General features: G+C 37.9%; 1 protein-coding gene across 3 annotated transcripts in view; it reads left to right on the forward strand.

Moving 5' to 3' along the window:
- The window catches only part of MAP3K20 (mitogen-activated protein kinase kinase kinase 20), a 171,912-nt gene that overhangs the window by 106,641 nt on the left and 49,116 nt on the right, over positions 1 to 16,155 (forward strand). For 2 of the 3 annotated variants that reach the window (XR_013762996.1, XM_079135021.1), the window contains exons 10-11: positions 5,026 to 5,132; positions 11,587 to 11,722. Coding sequence is in view for 2 of the 3 variants with exons in the window: in XM_079135021.1 (XP_078991147.1) it covers positions 5,026 to 5,132; positions 11,587 to 11,722 (243 nt within the window). In the remaining variant the exon portion in view is untranslated. Of the gene's footprint in view, positions 1 to 5,025; positions 5,133 to 11,586; positions 11,723 to 15,226; positions 15,717 to 16,155 lie in introns of those variants that run through there. The other variant, XM_079135022.1, reaches the window with a different exon arrangement.

The following is a 16,155-nucleotide window of genomic DNA, read 5'->3' on the forward strand; positions in this document are numbered from 1 at the left end:
GCAATTCTAGAGAATGTTGGTATGTCCTCCCTGTCCAGTTTCAGGGATGTTTTTGAGTTATCACAATAGAGTTGGAAAAATTCCAAAACTTGGCCTTTCGTGTGGTTATCACATTTGAACATGAATAGCCTGTTTCCTTTCCCTGCAAAGATCATTTTAAAAGATTCTCACATACATACGGAAATATTTACAGATAAAATGATTGGCCAGTCTTGGATTTGCTTCAAAATGAGGTGAAGGCTAATGGATGCCGGTATAGATTAAACCAGATTGGCCCTGGTAGTTGTTGAAGTTCAGTGATAGGACATGGAGGTTCAGTTTAGAATTTTCCATAGTAAAAAGTTAAAAAATAAAACTCTCACAAATTAAGCATTGGAATAAGAGAGCAATTACACTCAAGAAAGGAACAAAAATCTTCAGGTTCACATTGGTGCCATTTTTCATGGAAATAGAGATATTACAACTGGCCTTTGAAATAGAGGCCTAAAAAGAAAGACTAAAAAGTTAAAGTTTCCTAATTTAAACCCAGTTTCATTCTGACATCCAGGAAGCATGAGTGATCACAACACAAAATCTGTTCTTTTACCACATGCTTCTTTAGTTTGAGTAGCTCAGAAACATTGGTGTGTATCCGACTGTTAGTGTGACACAGAATTCATGTTGATTCATGCAGAATGTTTTCCAGCACATTATTCCACACTGAGAGCAAAATGTAACAATGCAGCCTGCAAGGCAGCCTGGTGCCCTGAAGCGCTTTCACTCCATACCCCCCGCCCTCAGCATGGCATGGCCTGGAAGGTTTGTTGCTGGTTCTCCCCAGCCACAAGCATTTGACCTTTGCCCTGGTGTCCAGCAGTTCAGTCTGCTTTCAGTCCTATTCAAAATTCCTTCACCTTTATTTTATCTGAATCGAGTCCTATATTTACTTAGTATTATTTTATTAAAGATTTTATTATGTTTTTAAACTGTACTAGTATTTCATTTAGGATAGTTATTTTATTAGTACTCTATGACAAAGCTGCATGGGTTTTCAATGCTCTGCCCTGTCCTCGTTTAGGTCCTATTATTTTTTGTGCATGATTTTGCAGAATGTGGGGATTTTTTTTTAAACATTAAGAGAAATGCCTAAGCTGGGCATGGTGGTGCACTCCTGTAATCCCAGTGAACCAGGAGGCTGAGGCAGGAGGATCACGAGTTTAAACTCAGCTTCAGCACTTAACCAGGCCCTAAGCAACTCAGTGAGACTCTAATAAAATATGAAAAAGGGATGGGGATGTTGTTCAGTGGTTAAGCGCCCCTGGGTTCAATCCCTGGTACCAAAAAAGAAAAAAAAAAAAGAGAGAGAAATACCTGAACTTTGCAACTAATCCAGAATATATTTGCAAACTTGCTTTAAAACATGTATTTGAACTGTTTTAGTGGTATACTACCCTTCCCCTACTCTTCCTACTAGTTATATGTCCATTATAATGTATATAGTGATTTTGGTAGTGGTTTTCTCTCTAATACTAAATAGAAATTTTACCTGAAATTATTTGCATTAACTTAGATTACTGCATTTAGATCTGTATAGTTGTAATTATGTTTTAGTATGCAAAACAAGTTTGTAATTTCTTAATCGGAAATTTGGCACTTCATTAATCAAAATTCTAAGAACATATGTTTATTGCACATTAATTAAATGATAGTATAAAAATCTCACACAAGGACATTAGGCCCAGTGTTGAAGCCATGAAGTTGGCATGTCTTTAACATGAAGTAAGTTGACCCTTCTTCAGGACCTTAAGAATCTAGTGTTGAGCTGTGTGAAGTACAAAGGAAATTTAAGATTGATCTTTATTTCCTAAATTCTTTTTTTAGAAAAAGGAAAAAGAAGGTTTATTGCTTTGCTAGCAAAGGAGAAACACAGGGGGACTCCTGTCCCAAAGGCTGTGTCCATCAGCAGGAACAGGGGACTTTTAAAGGGGTGATCCAAAAGCTACATTCCATGTATTTTCTGTTGTAATTCACTTGTTAATTTGGGAGATAGTCAATTCTGAGATCTGGTACTATTCTCAAAGTCTGGATTACTTTGTGTACTGACATCTTATTCTGATCCAGCTTCTCCAAGCCCGCTGTGATGGATTTGATTGCACAGAGGCTGCAGCCCACGTTCCCAACCTCTCATTGCTCATCTCCTCCAGATCACCTCGCACACCTTCTTTTCCTGAGTGTGCTCTCTTCCTTCTTTCTTTCCCTGATGCTTCACTAGGGAGCCTTCCCTAGCTACTCTGTTGTCCCAGCCCAGGCTTAGTCTAAACTCCTATTCCAAAGCACAGTCTGGACTACTGCTCTGCCTTGTATTGTGGCATTTTTTAAAGTATCTTTTTCTTCCTAAATGCATTGCAGACTCTATGAGGGAATAGAACTAATTCTTATGTATTTCCTAAAAACACTTTAATTCAGTTTAGTAGATTTGCTGTTGCCTGAAGAAGCTGGACCACAGCACATTTTCTGAGAGGCAAATTTAGGTTCTCTGGCTAGAAATATGTAGCAGTTAACCAGGAGTTGGTGCCAGTCCTGTGCACATATGGAGAGCCATAATTGGTCACTTCCAGTCCTAGATTTTTAGAGTATATCGACACCTAGATTAAAATGTTCACCCCACATGTAGGGCTGGTATTCTTTTGTAATGAGGAAAGGGAGATGTATATAAAAGAAAGCTGGGATTAAGTAAATGTCAGGTCACTCTAGCTTATGCCAGGTGCTCAAAATATTTTACTGAAGAAAAGAAAGAAGGGAAAGATGAATATTAATTTAAATCGTAAAAGGACATTTCTAAATAAGGAAAAAGAATAGCTGAAGCTGTAAGTTTGATAAGAATACCTTGCCCTTTTGTAATAAAAGATGTCAAGGGGTTAAAAGCATCACCCCTGGTTGTGTAGATTGCTTCCTGGTTGTGTGATGCTGGGCAGTTCAGACTTTTCTGAGACTAGTTCTCCTTATCTATAAAATGGAGATAACAAGTAGAGAAAAAATAAGTGTAGACGCTTAATAAATGTTCCTAGATGTAATATTTCAAAATAAAACCAAGTCTACATAATACCTTAAAGGCTCCTAAGCCCCCTGAGAGAATAGCCATGAGGTCCTCAGATCAAATATATTATTATATAACCAGAACACTCAAAGATACTACCATAAAATTCTACACTGTTGTTGTGTTTTTCTTTCTCCTCCTCATCCTCCTTCTCTTCCTTTCTTCTTTCTCCTTCTTTTTTCTTTTTTGAGGCAGGGTCTCCCTGTGTTGTCCAGGGTGGGCTTAAGTAATCCTCCTACCTCGCCTCACCGGTAGCTGGGGCTGTAGGCATGTGCCACCACACCTGGCTGCTGCTGCATTTTGAATGTTCACTTTGATCATTTCTGTCTGAGAGTAGATGCTAACTATAGAATTAAGATTTTTCTAGGAATGTTCGTCATCCAGCTACAAAAGACCTTCATCTTAGAATCATTAAATATGGGGAGACATGTTTTTCTTTAAAAATTCATTAGCTCTTCCTGCTGCTTTTCCTTCCTAAATGAAAATCCTATATTTATTATGTAATTAATTCCTGTATAAACAAAACTTTTTTTTTCTTTTAAAACATGACACATGGTGGGAGAAATTAGAGTGGAAACAAAGGTAAAGAAGACAAACAATATTTCTAAAATTTCCTCCTTAAGGCAGTTTTGTCTTTATTAGAAGACTTAATGTACATCAGTAACATTTAGCTACTATGCTCTCAAAACATAACTCACACATGCATGTGCACAGACATGTGCCCTTAGAAGAGAACAATAGCGGTGGAACTCAATAAATATTCCAGTTTTATGTTTCTAAGAAATGAAAAAATTGCTTTGCTTAATAATGTAGGAAGTATTCAAGTCCCAAGAGCAAGCCACCTCAACATTGTTCCTTCTTGTTTTTATGCTCCTAAATTAAAATGCATGTTTTAATTGCTGCAACTGTAATTTGTTCAGAAATGGTATAATTATGAAGCCTGATGAAGAGAGAATATGCATCATCCTTTTATTATCTTTCTCCATTTTTGTTTTAACCTTTTGTTTCAACCTTGGCTAGAATCTAAAGCGAAAGACTAGTGTAGTTACTGCTCACTGAAGAAGTACACTTAACCACTGCTTTTTCAGTTTCTGCTGAACAGGATCTTACATTGTCCCAGCACTGAAGCTGGTTCTAATGTGAAATATATATTGAGAGCAATGACATCAAGATAGCTTTAAAATTGGGGTTCCTTCCCAACCAACAGAGTTGGGAAATTTTATTAGTCCAAATAGGTTGATTAGTAGATTTTCCCCCAACATTTTATATAAAATCTTTCAAACATACAAAAAAGTGAAATGGATTTCACAGTGACTAGCATGCCTACCATGTAGACTCCACCATTAACTTTTTACTAGCTTTATCACTTAAATATATAAATGACTTAACTTTATCCTTTTAGGGACCTTGATCATATCTCAGAGAGAATTAGTACACTTCTTACCTAAAGAAAACTACTTATTACCCCAGCATTAGGCCCCATGATAGAAAAACAATATCTGAGTTTGCTTATAAATAGTTAATTGGGCCAGGCATTGTGGTGCACGCCTGTAATCCACCATGCCTGTGATTTGGGAGGCTGAAGCAGGAAGATTGTGAGTTCAAAGCCAGCCTCAGCAACTTAGTGAGGCCCTCAGCAATTTAGCAAGACCCTATCTCAAAACAAAAAGGGTTGGGGATGTCGCTCAGTGGGTGAGCATCCCTGGGTTCAATCCCTGTTACCAAAAACAAAACAAAAATAAAAATAAATAGTTAATTGAAAATAGAAAATACAGTTCCCTAAACCAGAGCAATCTGATGGTTGTAAAATAACTAAACCAGAACTCTGCATCATGTTTCTTTTGTTACATTGGGTTGAGCTTATTACTGTACCGTGAACATCCATATCTTCTCTTAAAGATCTTCCTTCTTAAGTGTCCAAAATTGATTGCTTTTCTTCTCTTCTTCAGAAACGACCATCCTTCAAGCAAATCATTTCTATTCTGGAGTCCATGTCCAATGACACCAACCTTCCTGACCAGTGCAACTCGTTCCTGCACCACAAGGCAGAGTGGAGGTGGGTGGCCCTGGTACCGAGTCCCAGGCCTAGCTTCAAAGGTCCACCACTGGCTTCAGTGGAGAAAAGGACCAGAAAACTGACAACAGTCTGATTTCTAAGCATAGCACAGAATAACCAAAATGGGGGGTGGGGTGGGAGTCATAAGAGTTTGGAGATCTGATTAGTCTTCCATTTCTTAAGTAAGCAAGAAAGTGTGTTTCTCGAAGCTTGTTGCCTTAACATGTTACCCAGTATTTGGGAAGAATATTAAAATCATATCCTCTGAGACAAAAGATGGTTACCAGACATTTCTCTGTATACACTCTGTTAGGAAGCTTTGGCCTCTGACCAGTAAGAAATAAAAATACTGTTAGCCTTGAAGTTTGCAGAACCCTTTATCTGCTAGTGCAGAGAGTAGAAAGACTATAAAAACACTTTTAAAAGAAAACTCTGGATGTTATAAATCCTATTAAAATTTCTTAAGTATAAAACAAATTTAGTAATGAGAAAATCGTATTGTCTGAGTGGAAAAAGTAAGCCAGGGTGAAACATTTGCGACAGGTCACATGATGCAGGAATATAAATAGCGTGTTTGGGAGCTGACACTACTCCTCCCCAAAGGCTACAGAGATTTTAAGTAACTTCATCTCAGCTCCTGACAGCCCTGGCAGTAAATGACACCTTACGCCATCTGCTGATGCCAAGGGAACACTGCACATACTGTGAAAATCTGAGTTATTTACTCCTGTCGTTAGACATTTCTTGGGGCTTTCTGTTGGTGTTTTACAGTACTCTTATTTATTTTTATTCCTTTGAAATAGCTGTGTAGAACCAGTGAATTTAATGAATTTTTATTTAGGAATACAAAAGTAATACAGTAAAAAGTCTAGGCATGGAGGCTGGGGTTGTGGCTCAATGGTAGAGTGCTTGTGAGGCACTGAGTTCCATCCTCAGCACCACAAAAACATAAATTAATTAATTAAATAAAGGCAGTATGTCCATCTATGACTAAAAATAATTTTTTAATTAAAAAAAAGTCTAGGTGTGAGGGACTTTTTTCTGGGTTGAAATAATTAACAAAACAAGAAAGTAATGTAGTTTCCCACATTGAAATGAGTGCACACCTAATCAGTTCACTCCCCTTTAAAATCCATACATGGGTTCCCACTGCTCTTAAGGCAAAGACGAAAATAGTTCCGAGTCAGAAAACCCCCAACTCTGACCTCACTAGTCTCATCTTAAGAGCACCAGCCTACCCCTTAATTTCTGACCCTGCAGTCCCACAACAGAGGAATATTCCTGCCTTACTCAGTATCTCTGCAAGCTTAGTTTCCTCTGTTTAAAGCCATCCCATCTCAGCTATACCACACCTGACCCCACACCCCACCCCAGCTCCACTGGCTTCAGTGGCCGCTGAACTCTAGTGTCTTTCAGGGAGTGTCCCCTGACTCCAGGTCAGATCATTCCCACCTGTGTGCTCTACAGTTTATTGTTTAATGTCTCACTGGCTGAAATGTTGGAGGGGTAGTCATTATCTTTGCTTATCTCTGTCCCTACAGCATCTAGAATGTGCCCTGAACATAGCAGTTGCTCAATAAGTACATGGGGAAGGAAGACAATATCACTGGATAACAAAAGACATTTTGCTCTTACACAAGAGAATATAAATATGTAAGCTAATTTCCCCCATAGAAGTAATGCTTATATCAATCGTCTGTGTGTTCCTTGAATTTCTGCTGTTGGAGACACAGCTAGTGCCATCCTCAGTATTGGGCTATAGTGGTGAGCATGGCCATCCCAAAGCTCACGGTTCATTCCAGCAGGAGAGACCAATGTTAAACTGCTAAATATAAATACACAAATAACTATTTAATTACTGTTTTGACAAGCATTATGACAGAAGTACTGGATGTCTGAGAGCATTAACCATGAAATCCAATCTAGTCTGAGGATATAATAAAAGAGTTCCCCGAGGAAATGCTATTTGATCTGTTATCCAAAGGATTAATAGGATTTTAATACTAGTATTAATACCTTTGAGATTAGGGAGCCTTTTGACGTATGCCAACAAAATCAGAAAACAAATTGATGTTTGTAAATTTAAAGCCTTTAAATATAAAAATTTAAAACATTCATATGGCCAAAAGTAGTGCCCATCATAAATAAATTTCCAAGTACTTCTCAAACATTTTGGTCTCAGGATTCTGTTACAGTCTTAAAAATTATTGAGGACTTCAAAATACTTTGGTCTAAATCATCTGACAATATTTACTATAATCAAAAAAAGAACTGAAAATTTTTAAATGTGTTTATTGATGATTTGTTTCAAAAACAATAATAAATCCTGCTTCTAGATTCAGCCTATGGCCCTTGCACGTAATACCACTAGAATACTCCATACATTTGTGAAAGAATTAGAGTAGAAAAGGCAAATCTGTCTTGGAGCTATTCTGATAACCAGTTTGACCTCGAGAATCCTCTGAAAAGTTTCTTATGTCCCCAGACCACACACTGAAAACGCTGTCTCAAACAAACAAAACAAAACAAAAAATACTTCAAGGTGAAAAATGAGGGAAATAAAGTTGGTAATAGAGAATGGGGAAAAGAACAGGAATATACATCATATATTTTGTAAAATACAATTGGCCAGGGGACATCCTCAGTGACTCTTTTAGGAACTGTTGCCCCTGCTCTTACAACTGGAGAGAGAATGTATATTTTTACCTGAACCAGCAAACTACAGATTGAGAAACTTAGAACTGTTGTAACTGAACTTAGCAATTGGTTAAAAATCTGGGGAATAATATCAATTATAATAATAAACACGGTTCCTGTTCATGAGGTTCCTATCAGATGCCTATACTTCATTTGGATTATCTTTTTATCCCTATGGCAACCCTAATTATATCGCAGATACAAAGACTCTGGCCCAGGCTGGTTGGGTAACTTGCCTGAGATCATACTGTACTGAGATGAAGCCTGTAATCGGACCCAGGGGCTCTGGTACATAGGCTGCTCGGGCATGCATGCTGCCCAGTGCTATTGCTGGGCTATGACCACTGGTTATGCCAGCTCCCTATTAACACGCAGGATTCATTTAACTGGATTCCTGTTTAGCGATGAGTCATATTACAGGGCATGATTGTTTTAGGTTATCATTACAGTAAAAAAGACTGTCTTATTTAATCTGCCAAGTGCTGAAAAGAACAATGTTTTTGTCAGATCATGTCAATATTTCAAAGGACAATATATTCACACTACTTCTTGCTTTCCCTCAACTTTTGTTTGATGCCTAAAACCACATGACCAGGGTCCAAAGACTATTTTAGCAAATGAGAATCACAGTGAAGTCTGCTTCCAATCCTGCTGTGGTGTTTCTGGCAGATGATTGTTTTCTGGTAGAGCTTCCTCTACACATAGACCAGATGGAACATCTATTTTTGGAAAACTAATGATTTTAAAATTCTTTTTAAAGCTAGATTATTAAAAATCCACATTAACTGTGTTCTTCTTGTTGGTCTGATAAATAATAGGAAAGAAATCTAATATCAGCGTTTCCCTGTTCATCAAATCCTCATCTTGATTCTCCTCCTGTTGACATACTAGCAATAATGGCAATGAGCATTAAGAACAGAGAATGTTCCGTTTGTCCTATTTTCAGTTTTTGTTAACCCCTGTGGTTGTCTACAAACCAATGGCAATCTGCGCTGAGTGAGTTATGTGAGGTTGTGAGCGTTCAGACCCATCTCTGGCAAAACGCTGTTGTGTTTTTCCTTGGTGACCAAAGTCCTCTTACCATGACATGGCCTCTTGACAACAAAAAGCAGAGATCAGAAAATGTAATCTTTCCAACTTGGATATTAGCACAAATCATATAATATATAAAACTCACTTTAATATACATTTATCATGTTATATACACACACACACACACACACACACACACACACTATATTGTTGTGTTTGGCAGATAGACCTTTTATTTCAAATTAAGTTTCTTATTTAATGAAAGAAGTTAATTACAGTTCATTGCCTGTTCTTAGGGTAGGGGAAAGTAATACTACTTGAAATCTATCTTGGTTGGGTTTAGTTTAAGAGAAAAACCAAAATTTTCATCAATCCAAGACACTTAAATTTAATTTTAGAACAGGAAGGTTATATAAATACACCAACAAATGCATTTGATGCAGCACAACACACTGACAAAAAGCTAACAGCGAGGGGAGCAGTGTCTGTGTCCTTGGGCTTGGGTCTCTCATGGTACCTAACCTCAGATCCTCAGGCACAGCAGGCAGAACAGAGCTGGGAAGCTGGGCCTGAGGAGCAGATGGAGGAAGAAGATCTTTTCAGTCAGTGTTTGTTTCTGTGTCACAACTTTAGGCTTACTCAACTGTTGATCTCTCTTCCAGAAGGGCTCAAAAAATCGCAGTGGGTTCCCAGAGCTGGAACTTGAGATGAGCCCTTGGGTTCAATTACAAGTGAAACAGAATGTGTTGACCATTTACCCTGATCGAAAGGAACATCAGTAAGATCAGTCTCGCTGGCAGGAGAGTTGGGACTGGGCTTGGCAAAAGAGCTGTTCAGACCAATGGCCCACGCCACTGCCATCTCACCTCTGAGCATGCCCAGCTGTGCAGCCTCTTTGCCACCCTTTGAAGATAGCTTACTTTTTTGTTCTTGTTGTTACAAAAGTTTATCCTAAGATTTTTCCATATTGATTTTTCCCCTCAATCCCTCATTTGAAAAATAAAAGCACACTGTTTATGAATGGGCATAATATTTTTGTCAGAAATATCAAGGGTTCAATTTGAATTTTATAATACAGTCTCAATTCTGAAAGATTGCAGCTTCTGGTCTTTTTTAAGGACTGTGACTGCATTCTTTTTGCATCTTCACATGGCATGAGGGAAAGGGACGAAGTGTTGATATTTGCGAGTGGCACGTACCTGCTGCTGCCCTAGATGAGGAACTTTTCATACAAGCAGGGAAGCAAAGCCGTGGGCCCAAATCTAGACCCATCTCCATAACTGTTCCCTGAGTTGGACTTTGCCAGTTAACACCTAGAAACTTGTTGTTTTCCTTCATCCGGCCCTCGTCTGTAAGAGCATTAGAATAAACCTCCCACCTATTCTGATTTTCCCTGGAAATAAAAAGCAGATTTTGGTTGCACATCTTCATGAACTTTGACCAGGGGGCTCTGCCTTCCACACTTCCCCTCGCTCCTGAGGGTGCAGTCTAAGGCAGGTTTGTCTCGGTGGCACTCTGTCCGGCACAGCTGTTGGCTGCACTCAGGAGCCAATAGACGAATCCCTGATTTCTCACTTGCTGCCTCTTCCTCCTTTTGGTCTTCCTCTCTGTGGGCCTTCCTGGCCTCCCCTTCCCTCTCCCCTCTCTGCTTTCCCCAAACCCATCTTATCCACTCATTACTGTGGCTTTCTTACCATAAACTCAAGGAAAGAACTTCCAGTTCTCCAAGCATAAATTTAGACATTAAAATCATGACAGCCCTGCAGGAGAAAAAAGTTTGTGCCAAGCCATCTTAGCAGTTTCCGTTGCTGTGAAGAACAGGTTTCTATTACTGGAGACATTGTTCCAAGTGTGAGGTTGGTGGGCCCTGAGAGATGAAGCAGAGAACTTCCTTTAAACATTATTAAAGAGATCTTCAGAGCCCCTCTGGCCCACAGTGTCCTATACTTGCCTGATTGTAAAGATTTTCCTGAGTTTTTATTAAATAATGAAGCCCCTCCCAACCCCCAGACTACTCATAGCACCAAGGAAAAGTCTTAGGAATCTGTGCTTTTGTTGCTTTGTTGTTTTCAACAAGCTACCCAGGTTATTCTTAATACCAGGCAAGTTATACAGCCTTGATGTGCTATAACCATCATGGCTTCCAACCAAGAAAGCTGAGCCACAAGTAGGCTAAAGTGCCATCTCAGTCAACGGGATGATACTGATAGCCTAACCTGAGTGTCATTTTCCCATCCACAATACAAATTAGTACCTGTTCATTGGGCTGTTCTAGGAATAAGATGAGATATATAATGGTGCTTTATAAACCCTAAATAGGATTTGGGCAAATAGCTCAGCTTTCAGAGCACTTGTCTTATGTGCGCACGGACCGGGGTTCGAAACAACAATACCTCGGAAAACAACATGGTGGCTTCAAAAAAAAAGGTCTTCGAACTATAAACTCTAAACAGCTAGCTGACTACAGGCGTTCACTAGTGACCAGCCTAGGACACCAGCTCCACAGTTAGGCTGCATCCCATGGCTCTTTGATGTACTGTTGTGATACTTTGAGCATGTTTTTCTAAACCAGAAGTTACCTGTTAATTTTTAAGGACATAAAAAATTCCTGCTTCCCTGGTTATTTCCTGGTGGACTTCAAAACACATGCATTAGTCTTTAACTCTGATGAGCATTCTGATGGACCCTGTAGTAGAGAGGAGACTTACCAGTTGTCCTTGTGCAGGTGCGAAATTGAGGCAACCCTTGAGAGACTAAAGAAGCTAGAGCGTGATCTCAGCTTTAAAGAGCAGGAGCTCAAGGAGCGGGAAAGACGGTTAAAAATGTGGGAGCAAAAACTGACCGAGCAGTCTAACACCCCGGTGAGTACCCCCAACCCGGTGGGCTTCCCAGATGCAGCATTAGACCACAGCTGAGCATGGGCAGCATGGCGCTCTTCTCCCTGTCCTGCTCCTCCTCACTTCCTGCCTCATGCCTGTGTGCGAAGGGTCTGAATTTGTAGCACCTGGTATAAATGATCAAAATGCCAGAAATATAGAAGAAAAGGCCTGTCCTATTTCTGGCTTTTCCCTTAAGAAATGTTATTTGCTCCATGTGCTTGTATATTACACTAACAAAAATAAAATCTGATGTATTTTCACACCATCTGTTAGGTCCCCAGAACATGTACCTAAATGCTGATTAACTCTTTATAGTTCATCAGTAATTAATAACTAACTCCAAGGTAGCTAAGAAAGTCTTGTGTCAGAACTTACCCACATTTTTCTTCTAAAATAGAACTAGACTGATGGTGTTAATATTCCTTGCTCAATCTAGTGTTATGACCATGGCAGCAAAATATTGGGAAAGCTTAGAACATACTTCCAGTATGTTCTTTATCTAGGAAGAGTCTTGGTTTTTCTCAAGTATTGTATTTAGAGAAACAGAAAATTCTTGTTAAGGATTTTACCATGTATACACTAACCTTGAGCTTACATACTAACATGATACGTTAAAGTCTTAAGCAGATTTCAGCATGCTTCTCTATTTTAAATGACTTGTTTCCAGCATCTAAGTATAAATTTATCTATTTTTCCAGGGTTTTTAATGGGCAATAGTTTTCCACTCAAAATCACAATGATAGAGTAAAAGTTAAACGTATATTTTTATTTTTGATAGTTGCTATGACAGTTGTACCAAATAACTTAAATGCCCTTCTTTTTGAGATCTTCATAAAGCTTTCCTCTAAGTCTTAATCTTCATTAAGCAGTCAGTGCCCAGTTGCAAATATTTTCCAATGTCTAAAGAGAAGATAGTTTGTCTCCTTTTCCAACTTGTGTGGAAAAGCAACCTGATATCCAAAAATGAAAACACAATGAAATTAAATGTTCATTATCAGATTTAATCTTTTTAAAAAAGGCTTTGGTAATCCAGGTGATCCCAAAATAAGAATTGAATGACTACACATAAGACTATCTTGGGACATTACAAAGGTACATTTTCCAAATTCCTGGATTTCACTTGGCTCTCAAGAAAGAAGTAGAGGGAAGTTTCCTGATGAGGTTGAATTGGTGCAGCAGGCAAACTAGAAAGCATTACCCCAGGGATCTGAACAGGAGCCCCGCCTTTCCAGGCCAATGAGAGGCAGGAACAGGAATGGGCCCTTGTCCCTACAGCACTTCCTCTGAAGTCTGAGAGAATTTTTTTTGTTTTGTTTCTTAAATGCATTGAAATCTTAAAGCACTGCATGGCTTGACTCTTTCTAAATGTAGTATTTTAAGAAAAAAACTTTAAACCACCTATTAGAGTATGCCTTAGAATCTCTCTTTGGATTATTGGCATCAGTTTTGCTAAGAAATTATGGGCTGCCTTGCACACATTATTGCTATTAGTAACAGTTGTGTAATAAATAATAAAACGCTGTGAGTGCTCAGTAGGATGTATGCTTGCATTTTAACTCCAGAAAACTTTCTGTAAAGGAACTGCTCTGAGGGCCACCATCTAACAATGGACAGCATGAAGCACCATCTCAGTGAGATTTCCTTCCCTTTTCTTACTTATGAGGTCTAAGTTTTCTTTCTTTATAGTACCTGCTTTTAATGTCTCCTCTGCTTAGAGCTGGTGTTTCTGAAGGAAAGAAAGTTTATGCTCAGATATTTTATAAGTAGCTGTTTTCTTTTATCCTCACTTCAGTTTCTAGTTGGCTTTAAATGAGATTACTGAGAGAAAGATAAAATAAACCTTTGAAAAAGGAAGTGGCTGGAGGCTTAGGTTTTCTGTATGCAGTCTTGTCTTAATTATAAAACTTTAACATTTATGTAACTTCAGAAAAACTGTTTTATTAAATTGATTTCAGGGACACCATTTTCTAAAATCGAAAAATTAAAAATATTTGGGAAGATGAGTTCTATGCATAAATAGGGATGATGTTTATTTTTAACTACTGTAACTTATTTTTTAACTACTATAAAATTTTAGGAATAAAATCTTATTTTAGGGACATTTGCAGAAATCTCTGGTGTCTGACATGATGTGAGGAAAGACCTCTGGAATATAAACTAAATAAGCGACCAAGAGTTCCTGAGAGGACCTAATAATTGAAAACAAATTTAAGACGCCAAGAAGGGCGCCTACAAGGGAAATCACATCCCGTTTCCAATATTTAAAGATCAAAAGCAATTTTTTTTCTTCCATAAACCTGGTACTTTTTAGCTGAATTATATGAAATTGTTTCTGAACTGATACTTCTTCCTGATAGAATGGGCTGTTCAAAACAAAACAAATCTCAGATCCAACTTCAATTTAAAAACTAAGAAACTGGTACTAAGTGTTGGGTAACTTTGTATCCAGAAAGTCAAGGTCCTCCTGGAGTTACATGATTGGTACATCATCATAAACTTATTCATATTAAACCATCAAAAATATAGGCCTTCATTTGCTTACTTCTTGAAAGAGGAGGCTATAACATTTTTCATATCCTAACAATTTTATCCCTGATACAAATATGACCAAACATTTATGGGAATAGGTTGGCTGTCCAAAATAATTATGTAAGACTTTTAAAGACGTTTTTTAACCTGTGGGAAAGAAAATTCTTAGAAAAAAATTTCTATTAAAAGGATGACACTTGAATATTTGAGATTAAAGAAAAATAGTAATCTAAATGAATACTTTCCCTCAGTTTTCACATGTGTTTATATACTTGTGTAGAACAGAAAAGTTAGACACAATCTAGAATTCATTCACAAATAAACTATTTAATGATTTGAACAAATAGTACTACATAACGTCAGGCTGAAGTAAATAATAAGTGGAAGCCAATGAATTCCAGGCTCGTTTTTAGTGCGCAGTTTAAAAGGTAATTAACTACCCAACTTCCCCTAGAACTACATGGAGAAGCAGAACTATTTTCACACTTCCTCTGAGCTTTTCTTCCTTGGTACAGAGTTTCTTAATTTTTTACTTGGGATTTGGTCTCTGCTTAATTTCTTCTCCCCCCACCCCACCCGCCACCTTTTGATATAATGGTTTAGTAAATGTTTCTATATGAAAGTGAAATTGGGAAAAATAAGAGAAATCTTAAAAACTATTTTGTTTAAAGCAAAATGAAGGCTGAAGACTTGCCTCTTCCTGTCCATTTGAAATTTGGTTTGCTGTGGTACTTTGCAAACGTTTGTTTATGATTTACTTTGTCATTCATAAATTATGGCAGATATGCTGGAGCTAAATCAGCCATTAATTTAATTCTCACCTAATTCCCTACATTCATGGATTTCACTAATCATTTACTTCCTGTGTAGTACCAACTAATTTTGTGGTATCTATTCCCTTATTTAAATTGGTCCTAATTTCTCTTTTTACTTCTGTCCTTTCTTCCCCTTTGATAGCTTCTCTTGCCTCTTGCTGCAAGAATGTCTGAGGAGTCTTACTTTGAATCTAAAACAGAGGAGTCAAACAGTGCAGAGATGTCATGTCAGATCACAGCAGCAAGTAACGGGGAGGGCCATGGCATGAACCCAAGTCTGCAGGCCATGATGCTGATGGGCTTTGGGGATATCTTCTCAATGAACAAAGCAGGAGCTGTGCTGCATTCTGGGATGCAGATAAACATGCAAGCCAAGCAGAATTCTTCCAAAACCACATCTAAGCGAAGGGGGAAGAAAGTCAACATGGCCCTGGGGTTCAGTGATTTTGACTTGTCAGAAGGTGACGATGATGATGATGACGGTGAGGAGGAGGAGAATGACATGGATAATAATAGTGAATGAAAGCAGAAAGCAAAGTAATAAAGTTGGAAATGTTCAGAAAGAAAAAAACCAAAAGAAAAGCGTTTTCTCAGTCTGCACAAAAAACAGTAAGGAGGCAGAAAACCAAGCACTGCATTGTTAGGCCAATCACATTTACAGGACAGTCATTTCCTTATCTGTTTTACTTTTGATTGATTTTTGCTTCTAGAAAGGGGGCATGATTAAACCAAAAAGATATATTTATGAATCAGCAAATATGGTGCCTGATTATAGAAATTTGTGATTTATATGCAATATAGTATTTTTAAACTAATGACATTCTGGCTTTTTCTTTTTTAATGAATATTTTATAGTTTGTATTTGACTTTATTTTATTCCCTTTATTCATTTGAATAAGAAAACTTGCATTTTGAACAAGCACCTTTCACTCCTAATTCTTTTTTGACACTTGATTCTTCTGTAACATATTACATTTTTTTCTTATGACAATATATTGTAACATCAAAAATGATTGATAGTGACTATAAAATTGAACCACAAAAAGCTCGACATGAAAGAAGATTATAACA

The sequence above is a fragment of the Sciurus vulgaris genome (genome assembly GCF_902686455.1).
Source record: "Sciurus vulgaris genome assembly, chromosome: 3".
Classification (NCBI taxonomy): Eukaryota; Metazoa; Chordata; class Mammalia; order Rodentia; family Sciuridae; genus Sciurus; species Sciurus vulgaris.